Below are 22,061 nucleotides of genomic sequence, written 5' to 3'. Positions count from 1 at the left end.
CAGATAGGGTGCCCTATAATACGTCTGCATACAGAATCTCTGAGTGGTGGAAAGGATATACCGTTCGTCTTCATGTGGCAGTAAGCTTCAGGTTTAGTCTCCGATCCATCTAACAGCCTGGCGCGCGTTACGCGCGCCCCCCGGGGGGACGATGGCAGGAGGTCTGGGGCTAAATTAGCCGACAAGGCTCGAGTGGTGTGGTCTCGGCACCGTACGCTCGTTCTTGTTCATCGTTCACTCTGTAGTCAAGATTCACAGCTTTTATATATCTGTGTAGTTTGTGTTTCTGAATGGCCTCGCCCCGTAGATCCAACTCGGTCCGGGGGTTTGCCATCCTTGGTCTCACCGATTGATTTCCGCCTCGTACGGGACTTGATGCAGCGTCATGCACATCCCGGTGCATCTCCCCCAAGCCGTCGTAGTGCCATGCGACCGCCCTTCCTGCACGGGCTACACGGAAACGCCCCGATCAAAAATGCCTCACGATGGTTCTTCCCTTCCCCAAACGGGCAACAGGCGTACCCATTCGGCCTCGGACTTGCCAGACCGATGCACGCCTTGCGAACCCTCCCGTTGACCCGTCGCTGTGTCAGTGTCTCTGTTCGGTGAGAGGAGGATCTCACAACCCAAAATTACTCTTGACATTCATGGACCAATGAGTCGGTCAACTTGTCCCGATCGCCTCCTCTTTATTCGTTCAAGGACGTACTCGGTCTTTTCGGTAGTCCTGGACCTGGGTGCGACCCAGGGACTCTGTTCCTTGGAGAAGCTCATTGGAATAATCCTCTCCAGAGCAGAGTCCACTCTGAAGCCCACACGACCGACACTAGACGAGGTACTCCCGTGTCAAAGGACCACAAACACCAAACCAAAAGAAACCACCTCGCGTCAGCCAAGCACCGGCAGCGACGATTTGGCAGGGCGATCGTCCTGTGGGGCGCGTATCTCGCTTTTCTTTTTTTTTTTTCCCCTTTTTTTCTTTTCAAAAAAAGAATTCTTTTTCAATTTTCCCTTTTTGGACGCCTCTTGTCTTCCCCTTCTTGTTTCCTGCACGAGGCTTCTCTGGCCCACCGGTGAAGGTCGAACTTGGACCCATCCGGCCTCGAATGGGATTCTTCCCAATTCGGACACCCATCCACGCGCGCACACATACACCCTCACGCACCCTCTCTTTCTCTCTCTCTCTCTCTCTTTCTCTTTTTTCCTTCGTTCGACAGCACTGCAATCTATGCAGAGAGGGCAGACATTGAACGGAGTGGAGGATTTTGCATCGACTCACCGAGACTCCTGTTCCTGACTCGCGTGTGAAATCCAAAACTCCATTTCAATTGGTCAATGTACATGCCCTCGGTGTACGAAGAGCCTCAGAACGGGATACCTACCTCGTAGGCCCATTGGATCAAATCAAGCTTGACGGAGGAAATCCAATTAAAAAGGCCAGAGAGAGAGAGCTCATACAGTGTACATCTGGCGTGGGGGGGTTTTTCCCACCGGGTGTATCCCACATTTTGCCGCTAACGTAGGTACACGGCTGCATAGTGCGAGCCAAGAGGGATGGGTCAAGCCCTAGTGGGAAAATAGGCTGGGGGAGTGGAAGTGGGTGGATTCGGAGTGAGGGATAAAAAAGAATAATACGAATAATACCTCGACACGATAGGTGATCATGATTTCCCTCCCCCAGAATAAATAACAGATGGGCTCACGGTGATGAGAAACCGAGTTTGCTAATAATGCATAATCGTATCTATCGGTGATTGAGCTACGAGGCTGACTCGCTACCGGGGGGATTCAATTGAGAAGAGAGAAAAAAAGAAAAAAAAAAAAGAGAAAAAGGGATCGCCCGTCCTTGACCTAACCCGACGAATGTATTTCCTTCCCCCCCCAAGTCCGGAGTAAAGAGGGAGATCGTGGGGGGAAATCGGGCTGGACTGGACTGGACGGGAGGTACGATTGTGAGGTTGTACTGTCCTGCACTTGGCTGTCGGAGAGCAACTGAACTTTCGTACGAGGGCTGTCAAGGAGCCAGGGCCCCGGCACTCCGGAAACTCTCTCTTGGACCTTGACAGCCGACCTGGAGAGTGTGGGTAGAGAGATCACGGCATTATAGCCTCGTACCTATTACCCTCATCATCTCATCAGACAATGACGTTCCTAAAGTAAAAAAAAGACAAGACAAGAAAAGATCTCACTGTCGAATGTCTGCCTAAAAGCTGCATGATCAAAAATTTCAACGGACAAAGAGGAAAAGGAAAAAAAAGACCACGCATCGCCTCCGTGAGAATCAGTCTCACGTCCAGTGACCTCGTCGTCTTCCTTCAACCCGGAATGAAAATCCCTCTCCCAGCACGGGCATGAGGTTATACGATCAGCCAGATGGGTACTCTGCCGGGGCAGGACCACCATCAGGATCACCATTCCCCCCCCCATCGCCTCGCGCGCACCGCACCTTAGTTGTAAATCGGCTGCTCCGGGGGCGTCTTCAACCCTCCTACCCTACCGCAGATCTCCTGCAAAGGACAATCTCACCACCCATTCAAGAATTAAAAAAAAAAAAAAAAAAAAAAAAAAAAAAGGACCCAGAATGACATCCTGTCCAAAATAGGTGCAACCTGCTCTGGCAAGACCGGCATTTCGTCCATCTGTAGTCTGTACTACTGTACCTGAGCCTGCGTGCCTGTCCCCTGTCCCTGACTCTCTCTCTCTCTCCCCCCGTCCGTTCCTGTTCCTGTTCCTGTTTTTTCCGGGGCGCAAACGGAAAAAACGGCAGCCGTTGCTGACTTAGCAAAGGCGGACTTCATCATAGGTCACTCCGATGGACCACCGATTCTTTTTCCACCGTCATCCCATCCACAGACCAGTCACCTCTCAGGTTTCTATCGGTGGATCTGGGGGAAACCCAAGGCCATCATTGGACAATGCCCTCTTCCAGAAAAGGGACTCTTACTCGATCGAGAAGGATTAGCTTAGTACGGTACTGCAATATTGACTTAGGCCTATTCGGGACACCCTTCGTTCCTGTGCCCGGATTGAAAGTACACAACCTCGTGCTCGTATTTTTGACCCATTCTTTTTCCCGCACTTAGGCAAAGCCCTAGTACAATACAATACTTGTATCAGGACTGTTTCAGGACAAGCTGCCCTTTTTTGGATTGGGGGCGCGCGCGCTCTCTTTTTACCCGCGCACACACACACACGCACACAGTACTGTAGGAGTAGTGTTGCATCTCCACGGGATTTTGTCGTGGGAAGCTCCCACATATTGATCCAGTCGTCCCTACAAATCACCCACCGATTTTCCTTGAACCCGAAATCAATAATCCCCGAGATTTCTCACTTGGTCTTTTTCGTTTTCGTTTTCTTTCTGTTTTTTTTTGGCTCGTTTGTTCTCGCGAGACACAATTGTCGACGAGACACAAGCACACGTACAAACAGATGTACATTTGTAGATACAAGAGGTGTAGCACATACTTCTACATACAGTACTCTTTACAAGCTAGCTCTCTCTCTCTCTTCCTCCCCATACATATTTTGAATGTTCTTTTGTCCCACGACAACAGCCCAAGAGACCCATTGCCCAATTGGAATCACCTACGTCGGGCGCGATGACGGTAGTTCGGTGCCGGTCCATGCAAGTCACGGACCCTTTTTTTGCTTTTCTTATTCTCTCCCGGTGCGAGGGTGACGCCCACGGACGGGCCATCGATAAGCCCGCCCCGGCGCCGCGGATCAATGACGTGGGAGATTTGAGGGTTTTTTTGGGGTTGTGCCGTTTGAGAGCATCGTTGTCTAATTGTCCCCCGCGAGAGAGAGAGAGAGAGAGAGGGAGAGGGAGGGCGAGATAGTTCAGAGTACTTTGGTTTTTGGTTTGTCGCTGATGGTTGAGTGGTAGATCAGATGGGAATGAATATTCAAGGATTGATTTTGAAGCATGGAAGGAGGGAGGGGAGGAATTCTAAACTGGTTGATATGTATCATTGTTCTCTGTGCCCGACTTGCCTGCATATATGTACATGTGTACATGAGATGGTACTCGGGACCTCGAGTTAAAAGGAAAAAGGGAAGAAAAAGGTCGGATATACATGGATCTTTCAAAGACAATTAAACAGATTGAATCAGTCATGGATATCTGGACTACTCGGTTTTTTGACCCTATTGACGCCTATGTAGTCCCCGCAAAAAAAGAAAGATGTACAGTATACTTTTTTGACTTTTTTTTTTCACTCTGTGTAGTTGGATGTACCACGGTCTATTTTCCATCAAGATCCATCGTCCCCGATAACCAGCAAACGCGTAAAGCAGGCCATTCTCAATCCAAAAGGGTAATCACGAGCCCTCCAATAAAAAGAGGGATGATAAAAATTTAGAGAGAAAAAAAAAAAGTAAAAAAAAAACCACCCTCCCACTCCCAAAAGGATATGCCCACTCGGTACTGGAAATGAGGTAACTACTGGTCCAGAAGCAGAAGTACAGTCGTACAGCAAAAAGGACACGTACAGCAGCCTCCATCCTCATGCAGCGTACCCATGGAATCCCCTCATGGAACCCCCTCCGGAGATAGAAGGCTTCTGGAAAACGTCGAGAAAACCCATCCCGACGATCCCGATCTCGGGCACCTGGAGCCTCTCTCCAACTGGAAGACGCAAAAAGACTGGAGAAAAAAAAAATTGGAGACCAAACTCGGAGGAGGAAAATGTTTAAAAAAACTCTGTGAGTGGTGGAGGGAGGGAGGGGCTCTCCGGTTCTTTGTCTACTTCTTCCTCTTCTCTTTGGTTTGTCCGGTTGTTTTTTTTTACTACTCCACCCTTTCCTTTTTTTTGACACTACAGTACTTGGGGCAAATTTGGGAGGAGGTACAGTGGGAGGTATGGAGGAGGGTAGAGGGAGTGGAAGGTGAGTGAATGGGGGACATACCGGGAACTGGATCATGATACCTTGACCTATTCATCTATGAACCCGCCGGGGACGTGTCTCTGTCTCTGTAGTGGTACATGTGTCTGGGATTCTTTTTTGGGAGGGGATAGGCAGATTGGGTGTCGGTGAGTTGAGGAGACGGTGTTTTTTGGTCAATAAAATACATGTTTTTTTCCCCTCTGTAACTTGACCTGTTGATTGATGGCATTCACGGGCCATGCTGCTTGAGACGGTCGGCAAGTCGGAGTCGGCTTCAATTCCAAAGTCGTCTCGTCTCGGTCGGCTCATCCGTCCCATCGGTCGGTCTGCGAATCTAGGTCATCCGTCCTTTGGTCGTTTTTTTGTGTTCTTTCTTTGACAATGCTTGTGGTTCCCCTGGGACGAATCAAGGGAGGGATGCTCGAGCTAGAGACAGAGAGAAAAAGAAGAGAAAGACAGAGAAAGAGAAAAAGTAACAGCCAGGTACATAGCACGGCGAGGCGATCGAAAAGCCTAGAGACTGGAGATGAACAGCTGTAGCTCTAGTCCCACGTCTCATGCCCTCTCTTCCTCTTCCCCCCGCCACCCACAAGGACGGAGTACTCTGGAGACCCCACTGGGGAAACAAAAGTGACACCTCCAGACTTGCTCGACGCGCAAAGACACCCGACCGGATAGACGGGGGAGGGAAATGACTGTACCACTACCTCGGACCTACGCGTATAGCAGGTCCTGCAGGGTCTCAGGGCTACCGTAGGACCGTAGGGGGTGGATGAGTACCGTTACTTTCCTTCAAAGTCGGTGATCGAGTCGGTCTGACAGGACATTTGGGCGTTTTGATCGACCATTTTCGACGGAACGAGATGCCGGGCAAGACTCGATTTGGATTTGTGGATGCATTGTCAAGCCCATTTGTTCTACGGTCGGTCCCTGTCTTTTTGAACGGGGGTTCCGAGGAGATAAATTAACTCACACAATGATCGTGGTTGTCAGGCTTCGGGGAGGGTTCCCTTTTCCATGTGGGTGCAGTGCAATGGATGGCATATACACATCTCCATCGAGCTGACTATCCTCTACGAAGTCTTAGAGGACAGGAGGTACCGAGGAAAGTCCAGGGTCTTTTTCCGGGTGGCGAACCAACGCGGCAAAAGGTTCGAAAAGATCGACTTCTTCCCGCGTATGGAAATCCGAGAGCACGAGGACAAGGGATCGATCCTCTCCCGTTGGCCCTCGAGAGGAAGTGCCCCAAGCCAAGCCTGGCGGTGGTCTATCGTCCATCTCCATCTTCTTCATGGTCTTGCCATGCGGTGACCGGCGTGGCAAAAAAAAAATCATTTCTCCTCCAAAGTGTCAAGATGATAGAGAAAAGAAAAGTCAATTCGGTGTTTTCGCGCTTGATTGGCGTCCCAAGGCGATCCATTCAATTACAAAACTCTATGCGAAGAAAATTTAAAAATTTCCTTTCCCTTAATTTGCCTACCATAGAAAACCCAACTCTTCTATCATGATCGAATCAGTACCAGATAGAGAAGCCTTGACGCTTTGTCCGTATTTCCCCGGACATTTTTGGGCCCGGGTCTAGAAGAAGGTTAGCCAAGTCGTGAGGGATTTTCATCTGCATGCATGAAATGCGCCCGTGCTGAGGAACCGGGATGACAAGGTCCGGAGACCTCGTGTAGACGAAACGCAACAAAACGGCCTCTGCCGTTTTCTCCGACTCAACTCGGAGATGCTCTGGGGCACCGGGGGGGTAAGAATGGTCCGCCAAGTAATGGATGAGCGCAACGTGAAGATGAATGTTGCTAGACGTGTGGTCCCGATGCAATGCGTCATGCAGGGTGATCTTTGTTGATCGGGGAAGCCCGGGAGTTGGAAAGAGAAGTGTCATCCAGTCATTGGGATTTGTTGGTCAAAAGGGGCATTCAAGGACTGTACTGAACCCATCGGTGTCAAAGTCGTCCACGAATAGCACACAACCTCTCTCTCGCGCGCGCGCTCCCTCCCTCTCTCTCTGTGGGTGCGCGTGTGCGTAGCAGGGTGCAGTTTCCTGACCCAGCGAGGGAGAGAGAGAGAGAGAGAGAAAGAAAAAAGAGAGAGGAGTCTTTCGGACTTGATCCGCGATATCGGCTGCGTAGAAGAAGGTGGAACGGACACTAAACGATCCTTGCGCCCGGGGATGATCGAGTTGCACCGTGATTCGGGATGCGCCTCATCCATGCGTCCGAGGGTGTTCCATCGCAACGGTCGCGGTGATGTGATGCAATGCAATGCGATGCGATGCGCAGCTTGAGTTGGAGGATCCCCAAGACCCAGGCGGCGCTCTTTCGTTTCATCGTTGAATCGAGCATGATCTTGTCGTCTTGTAGAACTTGTCGTGGTTACTTTGGTCTAGTTCATCCATTTTGGGGGGGGGGGGGTATTTTCAGACGAGGGTCCTTTCGAGATGCATTCTATGCTGATTTCGTATTTATGCAGCGTAGCCTGTGAACCTCTGCATCGGTCAGACGTCCTTGAATCTTCGTCGAGGTGGATGGTTTCGGGAGGCGGGGGGAGATCGCAGACTGGTACATGCTTGCCCCCGGTTCGAAGAATGTCGGGTGGGAATGAGATCGGAAATCTCAGATCTTCCCGGTGGAATCTAGATTCTCTGAAAGAAGGAGCTTGATGAGATTCAGCAGGCTTCCGCAGTTTTGAATAGCACAGGTCTGCGCGAACGGTGGTATCCTTATAGCCCACGGCGTGTCGGGAAACCGACTGGCTTCCTGGACTGGGCGCTGGAGCTGGCATCACATATGGAACGCTACACTGCTAGTTTTCCACCTATTTGAAGCCGTTCCACGGAACAACGGTGGAGAATCAGCAATCGTTCTTGATCTCTGTGTTTTGTCCCTTTGACACCATTCACATGTAGCTTGGGCTTTTCATATTGGTACAGTATGTCACTTTCAACGAATTGACCTTGATGTTCATCCGGCGCTGGATTCGAATTCCACAGCTACAAAGTTTACCAAAAAAAAAAAGTATGTACGATTCACGATGGACCAAGGTCATCGGGAAATCATGATCAAGAGCAGTGAGCAGTTCCTCATTCCTGACGCTCTCAGTTGAATCCCGTCGATCCTCCCAAACCTCTCCCTCCAAAAGAGGGAATTGACCTCCATCTAGCTCCAAGGTTGGCCTTGAAGACACCAATTTCCTCAACCTCCCCCCTAAAAATAAATCTCGTCATCCCTTTAGTCCATCCGGACGACTGGAATTATCCTCACGATCATGAAACTCCCGCTGCATATGCTTCCGGACTTGTACCTGACCCATTTGGCGCCGGACTCGACTTGGTAGTAATCTCCATCTCGGGCGACTCCACTCCTGTATCCTTTTTCCGTCTGCACACCTCTCCAGTCCCGCGTCCACAAGCTGTAAGTTTGTCCTTCTGGCGCGGGTAATGCGTGCCGGGGAGTCCATCCAGACCGAGGGGTCTACCGCTGCCACAGCTGGAGCTCACCAGAGAGCTCTCCACTTTTATTTTTTGCTTTCTCTTCTCTCTTTCGTCGTGTCTCCCTGTTCGTCCGTCTCCAATTTGATACCTCCGTCCACATGGATTGCAGAACGGCACTGAAATGTACCTGACAATCAAATCCTCGTACCACTCACTCCCCGTGTAGATGTAGCTTAGCGTATTGAAACATAGTGTGGACCGCGCGACACGACTCCAATGTCCTCCTCCCGTCCACACGATAAGCGGACTCCGCCGTCGAGGCTCCATCTCCATCGCCGGTCAAGTTTCTTCTTTCAGGTGCGGTCGAAGCGAGATCGAGGAAGAGACGGACAGACTGGATAGAAGACGCGGTGGAATTGGAATACCATGTATGACGGGTCTGGATGGGATGGGATGAGATGCTGGGGGGAGGGGAGGATCATGACTGGTCTGCTGCCACGTCCACGAACTCCACTTTTCCTCTTTCTTCAATGGTTCAATTGCGGCTCCCTTTCTCTCCTCTTCTGGATCTTGGTCTTGGACTGGATGATATTATCCGTTTGGATATAGCATTAAAGAAATACATAACTTGAGAGAATTCACACGCCAAAAACGAAAACAAAAGCAACAGTAAAGGTAGTTTGACGGTTCTGTAGGAGCCCGCGATCAACTCGGATGATCATTTGAAGCACTGGCCCTTGTTTCTTTTTTTTTGGACTATCGATTTGACTAAGACCGAAACAGAATCCTTGGTGACGAATGACAGGACGGGAAATACTTCAGCACTTTCATACTGTAACCACCACACCAGACTTGGGAAAGGAAAAAAACACAAAGATACCCACATCTTGTATCTTCGAGATGATTGTCTGCCGAGGTGTCAAAGAAAGCAATTTCTAAGAAAAATCCCTCCCCATCTCTGGCATAATCTCGGACTCGACCACGTATTATGCACTGCAAGGTATGCAGTGACAAACGCAGCCCGAGGAACCATAGACCTCTTACCCTCATGCAGTCATCAGCAACTCAGTCACCCCCTCCCCCCCAACTCCGACCGGAGACCGCCAGAGCAGCCCCCCTCGGAAATATCGGACAGCAAGAGGAGCAACACTGACCCCAAAAAAAGGGGGGGGGGGGAGTGGAAAGGGAGATACGAACTACAGTACGGTCCCTCCCCCGGAGAAAGGATCGTAACTCAATTTGCCCCCCGAGAATCCCCCAATCGCTCGCACGGGGTCCCTGGAGGACGAAGCGTTGCCTCCATCGCTCTTATAAGCATTGAAGATTACGCATGGGTAGGGGGGAATATAGACCTGCAGGGGTGGGATGATCCAGGCGGGATGTACCTATAGCGATACTACGGTTAGAGATCTAGGTACAGTACAGTTCTTAGGCTGTCGCGTGAGCTCTGAAGCCGGCCGAGGGGAGCTTACCTTTGTTTCTCTTGAGAAGGAATGGGAAAAAAGGATCTTGGAAAGCGTGCTGCTGGAGAAGCGGAAACATGTCTATGGATGATATGTTGTCGTTTTTATGATCCTGCACGGGCCATATCACGGACATTCCAAAATATCCACGAAGGGGTGTATCCGATAATCCATATGGATGGATATAGGTCTGTAACGAGTAGTTCATGGGCATTCGCGTCAACTCGGGTTCACTATCGGAATATCATTGGTAATAAAGTAGACATGATAGTCCTTTCTCCCCTTTCAAGAAAACCTCACTCCACCACGACGCATTAGATCAAATCCCATCGGCCTACTGAACAGAGCAAGTCGTAGCCGTCAATCAAGGTCCAAAGTCAGAACTTTCAAACCAAGAAGCTAGAGCAAGAGCCAGGGTTAGAGCTAGAGCTAGAGCTAATTCGACCATCTCTTTCTGTCCCTCACGGTCTCCCGTCTCCTCTTCCCCTTCTCCCGTGAATGGGGGGGGGGGGGGGATTGGATCTCCCGCCTTCGAAAGCCAATTTCCGTCTGCCGCGCTCAGGAGATAGACCGGCCCACTTGGCTTGGGGGCGGGTGCTGGAAATAAGTCACCTATCAAGCGAACCCGAAACAAGCTCCTGTACACATGCGGATCTGTCCCCCTCGACTTGGAGGGTTGCGATTGGATTGACGACTTTGTCTTGTCCCGTTTGAGCTGCCGTCCTCACCGGAGCGAGGTTTCGGACGAAGGGTCATAGGGAAAGACGAGTCGCCAATTCGGTACGGATTTATATACATTTGGAGATGGGGACTCAGATGCTCGATTGATGGTTAATTTGGAGGAAGAGAGATCGGGTATGATGGGTGTGGAAGAAAGGTGCATAGGTAGTAGTTGCTGGGTAGTAGTCACTGACTACTAGTCAGTGGCTAATGGTCACCAGTGTAGTACTGCTACCTCTGTGCGTGGGTGTGATGGTGTATGTACAGCGGCAGGCTAATGAATGTGTGTGCTGCCTCAGGTGCCTCAGGTTTGGTGGTTTGTCGCGTCGGACCGGACGGACACAGCAGAGCAAATGTGCAAAGGCACCGGGTCTGGGCGGCGATCAAAGCGATCATATCATCATCATGGTACATCATACCTACGTTACTGAAAGTTGAGGCACTCCTTTTTCCTTTTTCTGAACGTCAAGGGCGAGATTCTAGTCTCGACAGGGCTCTGGGCATCGGGTCCAAATACGTAGTGCATCATCTATAGACCATTTTTTGAGCAGATTGATCATGTTTGTGGCGCCGTTCAAGGTGTCACCCAGAGTGTACCGCTTCAGCCGCCCAAGTTCCACCAGTGACCTCGTCCCAGTACTGCCAAGATCCATCCATGTTGGTAAACCACCGTGCCGATGGTTCGACACCCGCTCCCCATGACACCACCTCTGGCAAAGACCGGATGTCAATCAAAGGAAAAAAAAGGAGAGCGGGGGATTCACCTCCAGAAAAGGAATCAAGTCTTGCTTATCATGGATCAAACATGCTTTTTCATCACGAGGGGGTAGACAGCAGTACTCACAGATTGTCCTGTTGGAAGAAAATGGATGATATCCTAGGGACCAGCTGGAGAGGAAAACCTTGACTTCGAATTTTCCATCATTCGCTCGGTAGCACAGAGTGGGCCTATTTCTACTGGGGGGAGGACCACATGAGAACTGCCATACACGTGCAGTGTGCAACTTTGTACGTGGAAGCCGAGTTGTGGTTGGATCAAAATGGACAGGGCTTGAATTGAGTTGCGCTGGCCCTACAGGGTTTGGATGGAGGGGGCCCCAAAAGGTGGAGAGAGCACCAATCGCAGAACGTAGGCGAGGTTGTCGCGATGCTTAGCAGACGGTCTGGTGAACTGGATGCGCATCATCCGTGTTGGATGGCTTGCAATTCCTTTGGTGTGCACCATGTCATCTCAGGTCATGACATGTCAGCGTGAGAGTTTTTTCCCGTCTGCTGGAATAAGGTCTATGCATCCTCCTCTGGTGGTTCTTTCGGAGGCCTAGCGGGCGCCAACGCCACCTTCCCCGGCGCTTGATTTTATAGGATTTCGCTTACTCTGCCTTTGCTACCTCCCTTTCCGTTGTAGAGCGATGATCGATGGGGCGTTGAAATGACCGAAGAGAATATACCGATGGACGAGTACAGATCTTGACCTCCTGCCGGGCCGTTCGGCACCAGCTCGGCCAACTTCTCTCTCGCTTGTGGACATGCGAAAATGGATGGAGCCTCATTTTTTTTTCCCTTCTCGAATTGGGACCAGGTTTGGCGGATCAGCCGGGACGCTGAATTGATAGACCGGCATGACCATCTCGAATGAGGGAGTCTGTTGTCGCCGGCGTACGCCAGCCGAAACCTTCGCGTACGGGTGGCCCTAGGGACAACTTGACTTGAATGTACACTTCGACGCAAAGCCTTGCAGCCGCCGTCATGTCATTGCAGGAACCGTGCAACCTCACGAGACCGCTCATTTTCCCTAGTGATCCAGAGTCGGGAACAAGTGAGGTGACTCGCTGCCGCTACCGCAACTGGGATCAAAAAACACCCTGACTCGGTCACTAGTCACGACTCTGAGTGGCTTGACTCTCAGCTCTCAGATCCCTCGGTACCTGCTACAAGGGAAGTGACACCCATCGGTAGTCCTGATTATCGTTGTGGAGGGTCATATTATTTACGCTGGCGCCGCCGACCTTTTGACTCCCCCAAAAGAGGAAAAACTCGCACGTTGAGCGTCAGACCCGAATCCGCGTGTGCGCCGATCTATCCAGACGATGAAATCATCGGCCACACCGGACGCGTCTGATTGGGTGCGTATCCGGGTCCTTCCAGACGAAGTCGGGCTGGCGCGGGCGGAGTCGTGCCCGGTCAGCCTGGCCACTCACGGAGGCCCAAATAAAATGACGCTTCGGACTCGGTCGCTTCGTTGGCCGCGTTGGCCTCGCCGGGCTCGTGGAGACTCTGGGAGGGCAACGATCGCCCATGGTTAGTGAGATACGCAGGGAGGGCCACGGGCGCACTAGTCGGGACAGGTGGATGCGACTGTCTGGATCCTCGAGGATTGTGAAGAAGAGGGTGAATGGCTCTCCGCGGGGATGTGTTGATGGAAAAAAAAAAGACATTATTTTTGAACAGCGATTCCTCCATCTCGAGTTGACCTATGTACTTTATCGCTAAAGATGGAGGGGGAAGTGAAAAACAAAAAAACAAAGGGGGAAAAAAAACGGTCGACCTAGTGACATAATGATCTTCTTTGGTACTAATCTTGAGTAGGAAGCTCCAGCCTCGTGTGGATTGGAACATGATGATTGATGGCGACTGGTACCTTCATGACTTACTGTGGCCACATGGTGACATTCGACACATTGCTAACTAATTCTCAGTAACGGGATGCTTTGGCGCTCACTAGGGAGGAAAGAGAAAAGAACCGCGATCGCGCACTCGTTCTCCTTTGACGTAGAGAATGAGACAGTGCGCCATTGCAGCACTGAATCCGGGTCGTCGGTGCGAATGGATGTGAGGTCATGCCGGTGTCCTCCTCAAGGCGACGCATACCATCCCGAGTGCCACACTATCGACTCGTCGGAGTGAGCCTGAGGGAAGAAAAGCAAACGGCTGGCCTCGAATACACCTCCCACAAGTGAGTGTGAGAGAGAGGGGGGGGGGGGGGGGGGGGGGGCGATCGTTGCCCTTGGGCGTGGTCTTGGCTGGTTCCGGCCTTGGTCCGAGTGAGGTCTCCGACCATGCCCAGTTCAATGTTTGGAGAATTCGGTCGGGAAAGACGGGGTGGCGTGGAGAGGAGAGAAATGAAGATATGGCCGGTCTGGATCATGCCGAGCGCAGAGACGCTGGAAAGGGAACAACAACAAGAAACCATCTCAACATTGGATCCGACCTCATCCACAAGTTTCCGTTTTCTGGGGCAAATCCCCAAAACGTGCGGTGTAGCCACGTTGTTCCCGTCAGAGAGGTTGCTGTATGCATGATCAGAGTTCCAGGGCCGAGTCCAATCTGGAACCAGGGGCAAAAATGGAGCGTCAATAGACGTAAAGAGAAAAACGGCAACTTGGGCGATGCATCGGTGGAAATTTGGCGAGGTTCACCACCTTGCTTGACTGGAGAAATGGATTCAAATGGATGGAATATGACCGTGGCGAGGGTGAGGGTGAGAAGACCGCTGAGGGCCTTTCACTGCTGATGATCTGCCTGCATTTGCTGGACTGACCGACGAGGCTACTCTAACGCCTTCCATGACGAGTATGTAGAGATGCTTCCATCGCCAGTCTTTTGTCTTAAATCGTGGGTAAAAGCTTTGGGATCCACGTTGACCGAGTGTCCGTCTAGACACCTGAGACTGTCAGATCATGGACATCCATAGAGACTCATGCCTACTGCCTCGTGACCTGGTAGAGTGCGACGGCGTGGAGGGGATCGTCGAATATTTGATCAATACATGTATGCATGATCAGACGAGTGCTCCCGCTACAGTCCCTGACTGATATCTCAGAGCACTGAAGGGGAGCCTCTGCACCATTGGAAACCGGCGTCATATCCACCGTCCCAGGCAGAAAATTACAATCATGCACGCCTTTTCAGGTGCCAATGGTCCTCACAGTGAGGTACAAACAACTATCCTTCAGGTACAGACATATCATATCTCCATCCATCTCGGATAGAACGGGCAAATTTCTGATTCACGAGCGATTAGGGAAAAGGCCCTTTTTTTTGGAGGTTTTTTTTACGTTGATTTTAATGAACCTTTTCAATTGCATTAGTCGTGCCAAATACTCCAATCTCTTATCCATTCGTCTGGGGGGAAGAGAAAAGTCTGGAGGGGGGCAGGATGGGAGATTACCACCCTCTGATTTCGCTATCCCACACGCGCCCCCCCCCAGAGAAAATCGCGCATAGTCAAGCTGGAAGCAGCTGGGGAACACCGCACTTGGCGAAGACTCCGTGAGGGTAGTCCGAACAAGTAATTATCAGCGTCTCAGCGGGTAGATTTGCCCTGTGTGATACAAAGTACAGACAGTATGGTAGCCCTGAGCAGTCTGGGACACCGAGTCCACCCGACTGTACCGATTGTACCGACCTTACCGACTGTACCGACTGTACCGATGTTACTGCTTTTGTTACTGAGGACATCTCTCGTGTGGTACTCGGCAGACCAGTGCCGGTCGCGGACCAGAAGAGTCTGAATTTTTTTTTCCCTTTTCTTTTCCCTTCTGGCTCACTCGTCTTCGCCTATCCCACAAAAGGTCTAGTGCTCTCCCACAACGGTTTCGGTGCGATACCGTGAGTGGTATCATGGATGTTATGATTCACCACACTAAGCCTAATACGGTTACCAAATCCACTCAGCCGACCCAATCGGACACAGTGTGGGTGTCAGTGGCTGCTCTCGGTCTGCTTTCTCCGAGCGCGAACTCGTGCTCACTGACGTGCCGGCGACGCGCAGGTATCGTAGAAGAACCTCACGCAGACATACTGGGAGATGGGCCAACGGAGGGTGCAAAGGACATGGTCTGCATTGAGACAGGCATCAGAACCGATCTATTCTTGCCTTCCTCCCCCCGCCCCCTTCCCATCGGCCAAGGCTTCTCTCCCCACGCTGGATCAGACCTCTGGGCAGATCAAATACGTGATGGGATCTTGGCACTTGGGCAAGGGAGGCACGCAGGGAAAGTTATCGAGACTTGGCAGCAAGATTAGAGTATCAGGTACCGCAAGCGGTGCTGGGCGTTGAGTGGACGAGCCCCGTCCTCAGTACAATGGTATGCCCCAGCAACCAAGCCGGGCCCCCATAGTAACCAGGGCCGGCGGTAACCCAGTTTTCTGGTCAAATACCATACCTCTGTTTTTTATTTTTTAATTTTTCCTGCTTTCCCTATCCCATCCGCGACTAATCCTCATTGGGAAGTGTGCCATTTCAGACTTTTTTCGGGTCCCAGGGAAAAAAAAGAAAAAGAAATCCAGTTAATTCATTTCTGCGCTTTTTCTTTTTTCTTTTTTTTTTCCCATTTCCTATTTCCCTCACAGAAAAAGGCCCCATTATCCACACTGGTGTCCGTTCCCTCAGGTTCCTCGCACGCCTCTTTCCAAACCCTTCCCACAACCCCCCCTCAGAGGTGTTATAAAGTTGTCCCCGTCCACCCTCGTCCTCCTTTCCTTTTTTTCTCTTCCCTTCATAGGACTATTCCGTCTCACGCCATCCCTGCCATTGTGTGTTGGTGTCATTGCATCTGCTCAGATCGTTGGGTTCCGAAGCTTTGTGAGCCGAAGCAACAGCAACAATGGCGGAGCGGAGGATCTCCTATGCTCCCGACGTCGAGAACGGCGATCGTCACCGCGATGCCGGTGATGTGAACGACGGCAGCCTCGATGAGTACTCAGCTCTCAACCGCTACATTTCGACTGCCCGCGATGGCCGCCGTGGCTCTACCTCCAGCGCTGCTGCCCTGAGCACCAAGCAGAAGAAGAAGCCCTTCTGGAAGTTCTGGGCCAAGGAGGGTGATGGTGTTGTTGAGGGCTGGCAGTGCCCTGACGAGTGGCTCGAGACCGACCTTCGCTCCGGTCTCAGCTCCTCCGATATCGAGCCCCGCCGCAAGAAGTGTGGCTGGAACGAGCTGGTTACTGAGAAGACCAACATCTTCGTCCAGTTCATTGGTTACTTCCGTGGTCCTATTCTCTATGGTGAGCAGAATTCATCCCCCCCCTCCAATCCTGCGACCATCCGCATGCCATCCAGATGCGGCGGGGATACCGTCATTGATCATGACTCTCTAACATGTTTCGTCTTCTCTCCCTTACAGTTATGGAACTTGCTGTCCTGCTCGCCGCTGGTCTTCGTGACTGGATCGATTTGGGTGTCATTATCGGTATCTTGATGCTTAACGCTCTCGTCGGTTGGTACCAGGAGAAGCAGGCCGCCGATGTCGTCGCTTCTCTCAAGGGTGACATTGCTATGCGCGCTATCGTTGTTCGCAACGGTCAGGAGGAGGAAATCCTGGCCCGTGAGCTCGTTACCGGTGATATCGTCGTTGTCGAGGAGGGTCACGTTATCCCTGCCGATGTTCGCCTGATCTGTGACTACTCCAAGCCCGAGATGTTCGAGGCCTACAAGGAGTACCTCATCAGCTCCCAGGATGACACTCTCAAGGAGAAGGCCGAGGATGACGATGAGGACTCTCGCGAGGTTCACCAGGGTGTCTCTTTGATTGCTTGCGATCAGTCCGCCATCACTGGTGAGTCTCTCGCCGTCGACAAGTACATGGCCGACACTTGCTACTACACCACCGGTTGCAAGCGCGGCAAGGCCTACGGTATCGTCACCGCCACTGCCCGCCAGTCCTTCGTCGGTAAGACCGCCGCTCTCGTTCAGGGTGCCAAGGACTCTGGTCACTTCAAGGCTGTCATGGACAACATCGGTACTTCTCTTCTCGTCCTCGTTATGTTCTGGATTCTCGCCGCCTGGATCGGTGGTTTCTTCCGTCACCTCGGTATCGCCACCCCCGAGAACTCTGAGAACACTCTCCTCCGCTACACTCTGATTCTCCTGATCATCGGTGTCCCCGTCGGTCTCCCCGTCGTCACCACCACCACCCTCGCCGTCGGTGCCGCCTACCTTGCCGAGCAGAAGGCTATTGTCCAGAAGCTCACCGCTATCGAGTCCCTCGCCGGTGTCGACATTCTGTGCTCTGACAAGACCGGTACTCTCACTGCCAACCAGCTTTCCATCCGTGAGCCCTACGTCGCTGAGGGTGTTGATGTCAACTGGATGATGGCCGTCGCCGCCATTGCCTCTTCCCACAACGTCAAGAACCTCGACCCCATCGACAAGGTTACCATCCTGACCCTCCGCCGCTACCCCAAGGCCCGTGAGATTCTCGCCCGCAACTGGGTTACCGAGAAGTACTCTCCCTTCGACCCCGTCTCCAAGCGCATCACCACTGTCTGTACCTGCGACGGTGTCCGCTACATCTGCGCCAAGGGTGCTCCCAAGGCTATCCTGAACATGTCTGAGTGCTCCGAGGAGGAGGCCAAGCTCTACCGTGACAAGGCTACCGAGTTCGCTCGCCGTGGTTTCCGTTCCCTTGGTGTCGCCGTCCAGAAGGAGGGTGAGCCCTGGCAGCTTCTGGGCATGTACCCCATGTTCGACCCCCCTCGTGAGGATACTGCCCACACCATCGCTGAGGCCCAGGTTCTTGGTCTGTCCGTCAAGATGTTGACTGGTGACGCTATCGCTATTGCCAAGGAGACTTGCAAGATGCTTGCTCTCGGTACCAAGGTTTACGACTCTGAGCGTCTGATCCACGGTGGTCTTGCTGGCTCTGCTCAGCACGATCTCGTTGAGAAGGCTGACGGTTTCGCTGAGGTCTTCCCCGAGCACAAGTACCAGGTCGTCGAGATGCTCCAGCAGCGTGGTCACTTGACTGCCATGACTGGTGACGGTGTTAACGATGCTCCCTCTCTCAAGAAGGCTGACTGTGGTATCGCTGTCGAGGGTTCCACCGAGGCTGCCCAGGCTGCCGCCGATATTGTCTTCCTGGCCCCGGTCTCTCCACCATCGTCGATGCCATCAAGCTTGCCCGTCAGATTTTCCAGCGTATGAAGGCCTACATCCAGTACCGTATCGCCCTTTGCCTGCACCTTGAGATCTACCTCGTCACCTCCATGATCATCATCAACGAGACTGTCCGTGCCGACCTCATCGTCTTCATCGCCCTGTTCGCCGATCTTGCCACCATTGCCGTTGCCTATGATAACGCTCACTTCGAGGCCCGTCCCGTCGAGTGGCAGTTGCCCAAGATCTGGGTCATCTCCGTCATCCTCGGTGTCCTTCTCGCTGCCGCTACCTGGATCGTTCGTGGTTCTCTCTTCTTGTCCAACGGTGGTCTCATCCAGAACTGGGGTTCTCCTCAGGAGATTCTCTTCCTCGAGATTGCTCTGACTGAGAACTGGCTCATCTTCGTCACCCGTGGTGGTAAGACCTGGCCCTCGTGGCAGCTGGTCATTGCCATCTTCATTGTCGATGTCCTTGCCACCCTCTTCTGTCTCTTCGGTTGGTTGTCCGGTGGTGAGTTCGAGCAGACCTCCCCCAAGGACCCTGCCTACTTCACCGAGAACGGCCACGTCGACATCGTCACCGTCGTTGTCATCTGGGCCTACTCCATTGGTGTCACTGTCATCATTGCTGTCGCCTACTACCTCCTGACCATCATCCCCGCCCTTGACAACCTTGGCCGCAAGACCCGCTCCAAGGCTGACACCAAGATCGAGAACATGATTGCTCACCTGTCCAAGCTGGCCATTGAGCACGAGGTTGACCGTGAGGGCAAGTCCCGCTACACCCTCGGCGCTCGCGCCGATGATGTTGAGGAGGATGAGTAAAGGTTGTGCGCTCCGCTGCACACCTTGACATTACCCATCTCCCACAATGGTTAATTTTTCCCTTGACTCGCTCCTGTTCCGAGATCAATAATCCAATTTCCTTTTTCTGATTCCCAATCTTTCATTCGTCCTTTCGTGCCGCTTGCTCTATCGATACCACGCGGATCCCGTCTGTTCTCTGTTTTTGCTCGAACCATCTGGACATTGCATACCGTGAGGAAAGGAAAAAGATGGCTTTTGCTTTTTTGCTTGTCGCCTTTTTCTTTTCCCTTCACACCCCCCTTTTTACCCCCCGTATCATAGACTTTTTTGTGTTTTTTATTGCTTGCTTCCCCCCTTGGCTTTCGGGCTGAATGGGTTGCGAGCCTTTTTTTTCTTCTCATCGTGTATGCGTGTCGTTAATAGTGGTAGTTAGTTCAAGCCATCGAAGGATTTCAAATGATTTACTGTGCATTGTAAACTTCTTTTTTCCTCTTAGACCGTCGTAGGTACTATTATACCTTGTCGCCTCTATCCCCTTTGCCTTAAAAAAGGTTACTCCCATTGTCCGTCGGGTTGAATTCCTGTGCATTCCGGGGCCTTGGGGGTTGACTATCCAAGTGTGGCACCTTCCCATCATACCCTCAAGACACAGCCTCATTCCGTCTACTCTTTCATCCCTCAACTCTAACAAGAAGATACTCTTTCTTATCATACACAGATGACACTTGAAGAAAAGCCACAAACGCTATGAATTTGCATTTTCTCTTAGCATCTCCCATTTCTGATCCTGGCTGCAACCTTCAGTCCTCGGCGATGTTAATCCGATCAATAGAACTAGCTTCCCCGAGCTTTCTGCAATGAAATGGAATCAAACTGCCTGCTCCGCGTGACCCCAATGGCCTAGGGAGGTATTGATGGAGGAAAGTTACACTTTTAGGTAGATATGAAATGAGCTTCTTACCAAACTGCTCTATTGACTTATATGCATAAGGATGGCGGCCTGATTTTGTTGACTAGGTGGAGTTGAAAGGTGAAGTACATCCGAGAGAATTTGCTCTTTGGGGATGTTTGCCTGGATCAGTTCTAGGAGATAGTAGCCAGTTCTGGAAGAGATATCTTTGTTTAGACTGGGGGGCGGTTTACAAATCCATTCAATGGCGAGGTAAGTCACCAGTTCCATTCCTTCCTGACCGTCTTTTCATTCATGACGTGTTTGAGAAGAGTCGCATTTTTTCCCCCTCTTTTTTTCAATAATGGTTCATGTTCTGCTAGCTTTCTCTCTCTTCCGCCCTCCCTTTTTTTTGATTCGTCTTTAATTGCTTCGCGCAGTCTCCCAATCGATCCAGGATACATCCCCGAACTTGCCCTCTGGATTTTGAAAGACTTTCCGAGGCTCATCGTACGGTTCATATCCCTTCTTATCGAGCACAATCGACACCCGGAATCCATCCGACCAGTCTGATTGAATCCCGGCCCGTGGTTGTGGTATTCCGCCATAAAAGTCACGCCCTTTTCGTACCGTCCCACGCCCGAGATGATCCAGTCAATATACCCATTCGGCTGAATGCTGCCATCCTCGTAGGAATTGGCAAAGATGGATCGCTGTAGGGAGTTCCATGGGCGGCCAAGAGCGCAGGCACCCACGATGCTGGGCGCGATGGAGGCGTTGGCGGCGCGAACGGTGCTGTCGACGATATAAACGCCGTATTTGTTGGGGAAAGTGGTGTTGGTGCCTTTCCAGGCGGTGATGCCGCCGCCACAGCCGCGAAGCAGGACGTCGGAGGATTGGATCCAGGCGGTGCCGAAGCCATAAAGAAAATCGGTTTGACCGGCGAGGATGGACTTGTAAAAGTAGGCGTTGCCGAGTTTACCAACGTAGACCTGGGAGGGTGGGTAAGTGAGTGTGGCTCTTGACTGCGGGCTGACGATGGTGAAGGACGAGGATGGTCATCTTCTATCCCCCATCGAGACTCGGCTAGATCTGCAGTGTGTGGTAAATATGAGGATTTCACTGACCGTGTCCTGGTATGAGTAGAATCCGCAGTAGTAGAAGCCACCATTGGCACGGCTGAAGCTCAGTGCATGGGCTGGTCCATCAGAATACTCCGCCCAGGTATTGGTGAAGTCGATGTTGTATGCACGAAAGTTCTTGTTTCCAAAGGGAGTGTCCTCCGGCACTGGGTTACCAGTAGGCCCGGACCCAGTCACGCTAGCATCGAGAGTGGGAGCAACAACCAGTACACTGGAGAAGACATTGTCGACGGACTTGCCGGTATTATCGTGGTTAGCCGCCGCCCAGGTGATGACGACCTGATTCTTGGTCGCATCTGTCGGAGACGAGGTCTGGCCGAGCAGCGTGACCGGGCCCGCACGGGTGACGTTCACTTGCTCCTTGTAAGTACCGGCGAGAATGAGGATCGTCTGGGCAGTATCATCCTGCGGCAGAGATTCAATGGCAGCTTGGACGGTGGTGAAATCGGCATGTTTATTCGAGGCCGAGACCACGATTGTGCCCTTGGGACAATGCTTCCCTGACAACTGGCATCGCTCACGGGAGACATGGTTCAGAGCTGCACTCTGCACGACGGCCGTATGCCACAGGAGGGCGAAGATCGCCGCGAGGTAGAAACGAATCATGATGGCGCGAGTTTCTCGTACGGGCTGGAACAAGCAGATATGGTGTGTTCGTCCCTTTTATAGCTCTTTCAGATGGCCCTGAACTCCCTGGAAATAGCGAATTACCGAGAGCAACCCTCACTGATGCATACCTACAGGCGGGAAATTCTCCGTCGGCGGGGGATGACTGCGTTTGTTCCTGACAAGCCATGATCGCCGAAAATGGAATTGATGGACCGGAGATGATCTGA

At 51.9% G+C, this 22,061-nt stretch overlaps 6 protein-coding genes across 6 annotated transcripts; 2 read left to right on the top strand and 4 right to left on the bottom strand.

Moving 5' to 3' along the window:
• Window positions 1–982: 982 nt before the first annotated feature.
• POX_g08969 (uncharacterized protein) lies at window positions 983–1,135 on the bottom strand (the record flags this gene model as incomplete). The annotated part of the gene is made up of 1 exon (XM_050117735.1): window positions 983–1,135. The coding sequence occupies one exon, from the start codon at window positions 1,133–1,135 to the stop codon at window positions 983–985; it is 153 nt and encodes a 50-aa protein (XP_049965879.1).
• A 4,838-nt stretch (window positions 1,136–5,973) lies between these two features.
• On the bottom strand, window positions 5,974–6,183 carry POX_g08968 (uncharacterized protein; the record flags this gene model as incomplete). Its single annotated transcript, XM_050117734.1, has 1 exon — window positions 5,974–6,183. The coding sequence occupies one exon, from the start codon at window positions 6,181–6,183 to the stop codon at window positions 5,974–5,976; it is 210 nt and encodes a 69-aa protein (XP_049965878.1).
• A 3,571-nt stretch (window positions 6,184–9,754) lies between these two features.
• Window positions 9,755–9,997, bottom strand: POX_g08967 (uncharacterized protein; the record flags this gene model as incomplete). The annotated part of the gene is made up of 1 exon (XM_050117733.1): window positions 9,755–9,997. One exon carries the CDS (start codon window positions 9,995–9,997, stop codon window positions 9,755–9,757), a length of 243 nt encoding a protein of 80 aa, XP_049965877.1.
• A 3,568-nt stretch (window positions 9,998–13,565) lies between these two features.
• On the top strand, window positions 13,566–15,534 carry POX_g08966 (uncharacterized protein; the record flags this gene model as incomplete). Its single annotated transcript, XM_050117732.1, has 3 exons — window positions 13,566–13,798; window positions 14,330–14,436; window positions 15,281–15,534. The coding sequence occupies 3 exons, from the start codon at window positions 13,566–13,568 to the stop codon at window positions 15,532–15,534; spliced, it is 594 nt and encodes a 197-aa protein (XP_049965876.1).
• A 581-nt stretch (window positions 15,535–16,115) lies between these two features.
• Window positions 16,116–19,212, top strand: POX_g08965 (Plasma membrane ATPase; the record flags this gene model as incomplete). Its single annotated transcript, XM_050117731.1, has 3 exons — window positions 16,116–16,515; window positions 16,635–18,376; window positions 18,427–19,212. 3 exons carry the CDS (start codon window positions 16,116–16,118, stop codon window positions 19,210–19,212), a joined length of 2,928 nt encoding a protein of 975 aa, XP_049965875.1.
• Window positions 19,213–20,506: 1,294 nt separating this feature from the next.
• On the bottom strand, window positions 20,507–21,831 carry POX_g08964 (uncharacterized protein; the record flags this gene model as incomplete). The annotated part of the gene is made up of 3 exons (XM_050117730.1): window positions 20,507–20,577; window positions 20,631–21,075; window positions 21,211–21,831. The coding sequence occupies 3 exons, from the start codon at window positions 21,829–21,831 to the stop codon at window positions 20,507–20,509; spliced, it is 1,137 nt and encodes a 378-aa protein (XP_049965874.1).
• Between the last annotated feature and the right edge of the window lie 230 nt (window positions 21,832–22,061).

This window comes from Penicillium oxalicum, chromosome VII (assembly GCF_001723175.1).
Source record: "Penicillium oxalicum strain HP7-1 chromosome VII, whole genome shotgun sequence".
In the NCBI taxonomy this organism is placed as follows: Eukaryota; Fungi; Ascomycota; class Eurotiomycetes; order Eurotiales; family Aspergillaceae; genus Penicillium; species Penicillium oxalicum.
Note: the sequence above shows the minus strand (reverse complement) of the source record. Positions and strands in the feature narration are given on the sequence as shown.